At 40.7% G+C, this 9851-nt stretch overlaps 1 protein-coding gene across 18 annotated transcripts in view; it reads right to left on the bottom strand.

Moving 5' to 3' along the window:
• Positions 1-5404: 5404 nt before the first annotated feature.
• RAPGEF2 (Rap guanine nucleotide exchange factor 2) overlaps positions 5405-9851 on the bottom strand; it is a 257971-nt gene continuing 253524 nt past the window's right edge. For all 18 annotated transcript variants that reach the window (XM_009448482.4, XM_054683461.2, XM_054683463.2 and 15 more), the window contains 2 exons: positions 9395-9700; positions 5405-7453 (listed from right to left, as the gene is read on the bottom strand). In XM_009448482.4, the coding sequence (XP_009446757.2) occupies positions 7428-7453; positions 9395-9700 (332 nt within the window). In that variant the 3' untranslated portion in view covers positions 5405-7427. The remainder of the gene's footprint in view (positions 7454-9394; positions 9701-9851) is intronic.

Genomic DNA, 9851 nt, shown 5'->3' with positions numbered 1-9851 from the left:
GCTCAATGATTCGCAACCTTTACAATGACACAAAAGAATGAATCAGATGGCCGGGCGCGGCGGCTCACGCCTGTAATCCCAGCACTTTGGAAGGCTGAGGCGGGCGGATCACGAAGTCAAGAGATCGAGACCATCTTGGTCAACCTGGGGAAACTCTGTCTCTACTAAAAATACAAAAATTAGCTGGGTGTGGTGGCATGTGCCTGTAGTCCCAGCTGCTCAGGAGGCTGAGGCAGGAGAATCACTTGAACCCGGGAGGCAGAGGTTGCAGTGAGCCAAGATCACACTCAAGCCTGGGCGACAGAGCAATACTCGGTCTCAAAAAAAAAGAAAAAAAAAAAATCAGATGTTTTGGAAAATGCAGTGAATAAACTGTGTGGACTCATCAGTACTGTAATTGTACCTGAAGAGGGTAGAATGCCCCCTTCCTCAACCACATCCAGAGCCTTACCTTATGGATGTATTAACAGAAGGTACAATGGAAACAGTGTGGAACTTTGAATCCCGTGGACAAGAATTTTTTTGACTCAGTTTTAAAAATTAACATTTTCTGCAACTTCCTTATCTTTGTCAATGTTACTTTTTTTTTTCCCCCTGAGATGAGTTCTTACTCTCTTACCCAGGCTAAAGTGCAGTGGTACGATCATAGCTCACTTGCAGCCTGGAACTGCTGGGCTCAGGTGATCCTACTACCTCAGCCTCCCAAGTTGCTGGGACATATTGGCACATGCTACCAAGCTTGAATAATTTTTTTTTTTTTTTTTTTTTTTAAGACAGGGTCTCCCTGTGTTGCCCAGGCTGGTCTTGAATTCCTGGGCTCAAGCGATCCTCCCACCTTGGCTTCCCAGTGTTGGGATTACAGGTGTGAGCCACTGTACCCAGCCTATTCTCTTTATCTTAAGCATTCAGAATAAGAATCTTGAACATTTTACAAATTTTGGCTTAACTTTTAAGTAAGTCTCTTATATGCTATTAGACACCAAATTCTATTGATTTTTTTCCTTTGAATTGCCTTTGAAACCATACTTTCCAGGGCTTTGCTGGCTCAGGCCTGGATGATAGCAGGTTTCCCAGCTAGCTACCTTCCCTGCCTCACCCTCCATCCTGCCTGGTCCTGACTAATCAAGTCATCCTTTCCTACCATTGTCTCATCAAAAGATTCTGTCAATTCTTTCTCCTTTCCTTCCTTGTTTCTTTTTATAAGCATTTATTGATCCCCTAAAATGAACAATCTCTAAACATTTTTTGTCCTGATCTCACTCCCTACTTATCCCAACCAATTTCTCTGCATCTTCTATTCATAATGTCCCATCTAATGAGGCATGACTCCTGTGTCCCACAGCCATGCCAATAGCCCTGCCTCTTGCCTTCGTTCTTCTCTTCAAATGATACTTGAAGCTATAGCTGAAGTCTCGTCTCTTCTTATGGACACTTCAGTCTTCATTGACCTTTCACTCCACTGAACTTCTGTAGTCACACAAAACTGACTTTAAACAGTCTTTTATCCTTTGCTCCTTTTGATTAATCTGAAACCCTTGCTAGCCTTGTTACGAGTCATTTATTTCACTTCTGAATATTCAACAGTCTGAGCAGTTATAGATGCCCCTTCACACACGCATTTTGTCTGATTTTTGAGTCTCCAATTTACCTGTGTAATTGAGGTCCTTTAGGTTGCTTGATATGATATTCATTTATTAAACACCTTGGCATTATCCCAGGCACTGTTTCTAGATGCTGAGAACAGAATGGTTATTCAGAGAGGATACACAAAAAATAGCTCCCCATGCTGGTCTCATGAAGAACAAGAACATTTCAGAGCCAAGCTTCAGGGAGTTGTTCTAAGACTGGACATTTTATTCAGGTGTGATGATGACAGATCATTTTGTTGTTCCCTAAGAAGTGTCTTAAGTTTTTAACAGGATTCCTGCCTTTGATGAATTGCTTTCTTGACCTCATGGGCCCCTTCTTGCTCACGATTTCTGCATCCTCATTGCTTCTGTTAGTCATGGCTTCTGAATACTCACTTCTTTGGTGCGTCCTTTTTTTTTTTTTTTTTTTTGCCTTTTCATAGAAATTCCCCAAAGAGAATGTGTTAAGGTTGTTAGTTGTTGCTTTCCTTCTTACTGGCTGGTCACGGCACTCATTCCAGGGCCCTCTTACAGACTGCTGGTGAGCCCACATTGGCAACTCTTGGATCAGACACCTCCTTCAATCCAGCTGTGATCAAGACGGTGGGATCACTCCGTAGGTTTTTCCATGTAGGGCCTGAGACACTTCTCTAAAGTAAGAAAGTATAACTCGAAGGTGCCTCGGTTCACTTTAGTAAAATCTGTAAATATCTAGCATCTAGAAAAGTGCTTGGACCACAGTAAATTAGCTCACTAAACTATATCTAGAAGCATTGTACATACACATATTTTCATCTTAATACCAAATGTGACACTCACCTGATCCTAAAACCAATTTTATAGTCCTATTTGGGGAAAAAAGTTTCAATCTATATAAATTAAAGAAAACCTCACATATGTTGAGATACTATTACTTCATTGGTCCCCATTTGACCACAATGCATTTGGCAAGGTCATACAATATTATTAAAATGTTTCTTTTCTGAGACAGAGTCTTGCCCTGTTGCCCAGGCTGGCGTGCAGTGGCATCATCATAGATCACTGCAGCCTTGAACTCCTGGGCTTAAGTGATCCTACTTTAGCCTCCTGAGTAGCTAGGACTACAGGTGCACACCCTTACAACTGGCTGTATTTTTTATTTTTTGTAGAGATAGGGTCTTGCTTTGTTGCCTGGGCTGGTTCTTGAATTCCTGGCACCAAGCAATCCCTCTTGCCTCAGCCTCCCATAATGCTGAGATTACAGGTATGACCCACTGTTCCTGGCCAAAAGTTTCTTAAATTGTATTAAACTTACTTCTATTTTTGAGGTGTTGAACACTCTGAATTAAGTTGATTTCACTTTCAGTCTTTATAAAGCTGGTCATTTGACTCAATTTATTTCAGATATTTTATTCTAGGCTTAGACATTTTTCCCATAAGAATTGTTACCATCTTGATTGCCCATGAAATAAAGTCTTTTCTGGCATTTCTTAACCTTGCATGGAATGTCGTGATTGCCTCTATAAAATTTTCTGGTATATGGCTATGGCATAGTAACAACTAGCTTGCCTTGTACTTGGCTAAAATGTGAATCTTTTAAAAAATGCAACTCAGGCCGGGCACAGTGGCTCACGCTTGTAATCTCAGCACTTTGGGAGGCCAAGGCGGGTGGATCACTTGAGGTCAGGAGTTTAAGACCAGCCTGGCCAACATGGTGAAACCCCGTCTCTACTAAAAACACAAAAATTAGCCGAGTGTGGTGGTGCACGTCTGTAGTCCCAGCTACTTAGGAGGCTGAGGCAGGAGAATCGCTTGAACCCAGGAGGTGGAGCTGAGATTGCGCCACTGCACTCCAGCCTGGATAACAGAGTGAGACTCTGTCTCAAAAAAAAAAGGCAAAAAACAACAAAAAAAGGCAATTCATAAATTATTTTTCAGTTCCGGTCAGTATTTTCGTCTCACTCTCAAATAGGTAAATTCTCACTTTAAAATCTTTCTTGAAAGTGTCATGTTGGCCTCAGCTGCAGTTTGCCTTACACATTTCCGTCTCATTGCCCCTTTCAACAACCTCTGCTGATATTATACCCTTAGTGAATCTTCACAAAATAATTTACCTCTGCAATCAACAACTTGACTCCTCAGTTGCTGCATTACGTTTATTCTCTAGGTAAGCCTTTTTTTTTTTTTAAAGAATGCTGGTATCATGGGATAAAGCGCTCAAGAGAGTTTCCTATTTTTCTTTGGCATGAATGTAGTGCACTGGCGTTGAGAGGCAGAGACCAAAAGGTGTGTTGATACATGCATCCTCAGAAGCTTGCATTATTCATTTTGGGATATTATCAGTGAACTAAAGGTAAAAGATATTAAATCATAGATGAGCATAAAATCTATACCTCCCAAAAGCAGAGAAATGGATTGAGGCTGAGAAAAACATTCTGAGGACTTCAACCTGTATGTATGAAAACACAGACCCCGGTCTGTGTGGCCTCTTTGATTAGGGTGGAGAGCATCAGACCTTCACCAAAACCTTCTACAATATCCCTAAAACTTGGCAAAGTTCTATTATTAACATAACATAAACTCTGTCCCTGCAAACTGTTACACTTGGCAAATACTTATTTCTTGAAACCCTTAAGTGGAGACCAGTCTTGTGCTACACGGAGGAAGTATCCTAAAATATAAAAGTCTAATAAAACCTAAAAGGACAATGAACCATGCCCTATTTGTCACTGTCTCATATTTTTAGCAGAACACACACAGTAATGATAAAGACGTTATTCTCCAAAACATCAGATTCTTAGTATTTTTTCAAAAAAAGTTGGAGAAAATTAAGCTTTCTGAGTGACAGTCTAGGAAAGTCCCTGAGAAATGGGTTTTAAAGTGAAAAGACAACAGAGGTGAGCATGTAACAACATACACAAACACGCAGGTTCTTCATTTTTTAAAAGGTGTGGTTGAAGCTACTAGAATGGTTAAAAAATAAAAAATAAATACTTTTCCTGACTATTTTGGTGTCCAGGTTTTCAAAATTTCTCAGCAAAATAGCTGGCACGAATACCTTGGAAAGATCTTGAAGCCTAGCCCTGGCCATTTTCCTGTTAGCTTCTGGAGGGACCTTCCTCCCGCTCCTCTTCAGGCTCCCTCACATTTTCCAGTGTTTGGTGCCTCTGCTTCCAGTTGCTTCCACTCCGACTTCTGAGACTTCTCAGTGGCTGATGGATAATACTTTTAGTTATGCTTGCTTGAGGAAAAGAAATGAGTCACTCATTTAAACATGTGCGTAAGCAGGCTGCTACTTACTGGTTTTTACCTTTTAAAATTAAGTGCCCTTCTGATAAAGTATTATTCAGACTTACCACACATCAGCACTCATATTGTGTACTAGTTAGAAGTCCAGAATTACTAGCTAAATTGTACTCTCCACTTAATGATCATGACCTTGAATGTCAGTTTCTCTGAGGTCCTGTCTCTCAGTATGTATACTGAGAACCAAAATATTACGTACCATAAAGATTATTGTTGGAAACGGTTGAGAAGAGACAAATGTTATGCAAATATATTGTGACAGCATCTTCATTTTCAAGAAACACTGAATTCTGAACATGGTTTGGCTGGTGCTAACGTTAATGATATTAATTGCTTTGGATCAACAGAGATCTGCCTAAAATAAATAGGCTATTGGGCAGTTTCCAATAACCATGAGGCTAAATCTCTCCAGCCGAAGGACTTGCTTCTGCAGGAGACGAAAGGCTTCTATTCCACTTTAATAATAAAAAGCATGCATGATTCATTAAGAATATAGGCAAGGCTTTATGTTATATTTATTTATTTTCCAGCTTGTACAAACTGGATGTAGAAGCATAAACATAGTACATTTCTACCATCTTCAACAAAAATATAACCAATATGTACAATTATTGTATTAAAAATACAAAAGGGATACAGACTCCACCAATGTCTTTCTAAAAGACATACAGGTACAAGTAGTATCAAAAGTATGAGGAAATCACCAGTTAATTGTACATTCTGCACTTGACATCACAGAGCGAACTGAGATTAGCAGTCCTATGTTCTACAATTACTTAATGCTTAGATAACATTTGTGCAACTTGTGGTAGAGCTAGATTTCTGTCTTTCTATATGCACATGAGGTCCATAGCCTATATAATAAAACTGGCAAATAATGCATATTACATGTAAAATTACAAATGCATAACTGACAATGTAATAAGCAAGTAGACAAATGCCATGATACAGAAGAGAATTATTAAATAAAGCACTGACATTGTTTGATACAGTGAAAAAACACTGCAATTCCACTTTTAAAATTTGAAGCTATTTACGTTTATCTACTGATCAATATGATCAGCTGAATTTAATGGAAAAAAAATCCAAGACCAGCAGTTCCTCACATTTGAGTACTACTCAGATTGGCAGCCTTCACTTTTCCGGAGTCTGTGCAAAACAACACAAAAATAGAGTGGAGGGGTCATTTCAGTCATTATAGGGTTAATAGCAGCTGTGAGCAGATGGTTGCTACACTTAGGCCTTCTCTATATGCAGCGTCCATAAAGCCACTTGGAGGTTAGTCTTTGGTGACTAACCTGCCTTGCAAAGGCTGGCATGTCTAACCAGGTTTTTGATCTTTTATCACGTTTAAAGGCTTGTTTATTCCCTAATGCCAATTCAATAAAGGGAGGCTGTCTTGAAAGAGCAGTATAAACAGCTGGCATTAGCTCCAACATCCCAAGCTGCTTTCACTGCAATGCTATCCAGTTATAAATGTTTCTCTTAAAAAAAAAAACAAAAAACAAAAAACAAAACCTACACCTCTAAATTAACAAAAATCAAAGAAATATAACTTAAAAATGGGGTTTGCCATCCATCTCAATGGAGCAGGACACATCCGCCAATGACACCGTCCTACCTCCATAAGGCTCAGACAGGACACAAGGGTCCTAGTTCCCTCCCCTGGCCATGTGCAAACAGTTTCACAGAAGAACCCCATCCACTGGGGAAGGAGCAGATGAGGTGTCTTGGTATTAATTGGCTAACATTTCATACTTCCAGGATAGGGCACTTCGCGGGTGAGACCAGAAGGACATGGGAAGCCAGGGTCACAAGCCAGGTCTTCCCGTCTTCTTGGTGTGGCCACACCCTGTCCGGCATATTTGGTTTTTCAGAAACCAGGCTGGCAACCCTACTTAAGGTTTAAAATAATACTGTAATCATTAAATGGATATACATTTACTTTCTGAACAAAATCTTTAAACTCATTTTTTTTTTTAAAAGGAGGACATTGTAAACAAGTGGACAAGCACTGTACTCAAAGGATTTCATTGTTTTTCTTTGTCTTCCTTGGTGGGTTAAAGGCCCCAAGTAGTTCAATGGCTAGCTTTTCTCATTATCCCAATGAGATCAAGTGCTAGGACTGGATTGAAATCTAAAAGGAAGATTAAAAAAAATCCTTCCAGGCATTGAGAAGTGCAGCCAGAGTGAATCATCTTGTTGTGATGATCTTGGAATTTGGAATGATACTGTGTGATGTGGCAGGCAGCAACAGTGGGAGCTCGAAGATTGCTGCACTGTGCATTTCAAGCAACAAAGTCTGAAAAGTGCCAGGGCAATTTCTTCACAGTATTTCACATGCAAAAGGGAAAGGAAGAAGGGGAGAAGAAGCCCCATGCTGCTTTTAAGGCAGGGAAGGAGGCAAACTGGTCCACCGTCCTCAGAATGTGAGTTCCAAGGCTCCAATGCTCGGGACGTCTTCTTGTGCTCTCCTTTCAGGTGGCTCGCTCTGCTTCCAGAAAAGTCTGTGCCTCAAACAGCAGAAACTTGTTCATCTTCTGCAAATACAGCAGAGAAGAAAAAGAAATCAATGAGCAAGCAAGTAATTTCTTGTGCTATAGAGAATATATTCACTGATGTGCTAAATAAAACTATCATAGTTATTCTTTTTAGTATAGCTCACTTAGAATCCTTGTCTTTTTTTCCTAAACAATGATGAACAACAAAAAGGTTAAAATGTATGCAATACATATCTTTACATATATACACACACACAATATTAAAAAGATATGCATTATATATTTTTGTTCACAAAGTTAATAAATTCATTTTAAAAAGTTGTAAAATAGCATGTGCCATTTAAAAAAAATATACGATCAGATACACATAAAAAGTCTAGGATATATAACATTTTAATAGTGGCTATCTGCAAGTGACAGGATTTTAAGTAATTTTCATTTGTAATGTTTTTCTATTTATTTAATTTAATTTAACTTTTTTGAGACAGGGTGTGGGTTTGCCATCCACAGTGCAGTGTTCTCGGCTCACTGCAACCTCCACCTCCCGGGCTCAAGCGATTCTCCTGCTTCGGCCTCCCAATCTCCCAGTCATGTGTTGCTTTTTTCTATGATTGTGTAATCAAACATGTTAAACTGAAAACTTTAAAGAGGATGGGAGGACATGATCTCCTTCCTCATTCTCAATTCAGCATGGTCAGATAGATTTGTAGAAAGAACGCACAAAGAGTTACAGAGAATGTGGGTTCCTTCCTTCCTTCCCTTTCTCCCTCCCCTTCTCTCTCTCTTTCTTTTAGAGGCCGGGTCTTGCCCTGCTACCTAGGCTACGGTGCAGTGGCACAATCATGGGTCACCGCAGCCCTGAACTCCTGGGCTCAAGTGATCCTTCCACTTCAGCCTCCATAGTAGCTAGGACTATAGGCACACGCCACCACACCTGGGTCATTTGAAAAATATTTTTATGGAGACAGGTCTCACTATGTTGCCCAGGCTTGTCTCGAACTCCTGGCCTCAAGCAATCCTCCCACCTCAGCCTCCCAAAGTGCTGGGATTACAGGCATGAACCATCAGGCTGGCTGATAATGTATCTTTCTTTATCAGACTTTCATTTCCAAATGAGTCCCAATTCATTAAAAGTGCAAATATAATGTTTCCACAGAAAACTTTAACCATCCACCTTTGAGAATCCTACATGCTTCTAAAATTCTTGACAACAGCACAAACTTGTGAGATTTTCATTTTCTTTTTCTTTTTTTGAGACAGAGTCTCACTCTGTCACCCAGGCTGGAGTGCAGTGACATGTTGTTGGCTCACTGCAACCTCTGCCTTCCGGGCTCAAGTGGTTCTCCTGCCTCAGCCTCCAGAGCAGCTGGGATCACAGGTGCCTGCCACCATACCCAGCTAATTTTTGTATTTTTAGTAGAGACAGGGTTTCACTATTTTGGCCAGGCTGGTCTCAAACTCCTGAGCTCAAGTAATCTGCCCTCCTCGGCCTCCCAAAGTGCTGGGATTACAGGTGTTAAGCCATTGCACCTGGCTTATTCTTTTTCTTAAAATAGGGTCACAGAAGTACTTCAATTTTAATGAGAATTAGAAAAGAAATCAAGTCATATAAACACTGTATTTTAAGTGACTCCCTCCATAATCTTTGGCATTTTTAAAGCCATTTAGGGAAACACACATACACAGACACACAGAAAGCAGTCAAATTTTAGTGAGAATTAGAAAAGAAATCCAGTTATATACACACTGTATTTTAAGTGACTCCCTCCATAATCTTTGGCATTTTTAAAGCCATTTAAGGAAACACACACACACACAAAAGAAAGCAGTCAACAGCCGTAACCCTAAATTTGGAACTCTGAATGTAGTGTACGGTTAGACATAGCTGACTGCAGTGTTAAGAGAACAGAAATGCCTTGGGAAGCAGCATAAGTGAACACATCTAACTTGGAGGTTTTAGGAATATTTATGTGCATATACCATCCTCCTCGGTGGAAAACCCTTGGGACTGATAGGGGGCGAGGCGCGGGTCGGACTCATTCGGTTTATGCCACTGAGGTTTGTTCACAGGCCTGCTGCTGGTGGGATGCCCATGTGGCTGCTGTACGGATGAAGGCCCAGCTGTGTCGGAGGATCGTGCGACCATCCGCGATCTCTGAAGGGCCACGTTGTAGTCCGGCGGTTTCCTGGCTGGATGGGAGTGCCCTTCTGGAAAGTCAGTAATGGGAATTCCAATGTAGCCGGGAGGGGTGGGCGGGGGCTCTCGATACCTGCCCTCCTTTCGCGCTAGAGTAGAAACAATGCACCAGCATTAAAAACTAGTTCATGCCACAAAAGTTTATTAAAAATATAAAAATAATTACTAAAACAGCATCCACAGTGTAGCAGCAGATGTGCATTTGTGTGGTATCGGTTAGAGGTGCGGTGTGAGGCAGGC

This window comes from Pan troglodytes, chromosome 3 (assembly GCF_028858775.2).
Source record: "Pan troglodytes isolate AG18354 chromosome 3, NHGRI_mPanTro3-v2.0_pri, whole genome shotgun sequence".
In the NCBI taxonomy this organism is placed as follows: domain Eukaryota; kingdom Metazoa; phylum Chordata; class Mammalia; order Primates; family Hominidae; genus Pan; species Pan troglodytes.
Note: the sequence above shows the minus strand (reverse complement) of the source record. Positions and strands in the feature narration are given on the sequence as shown.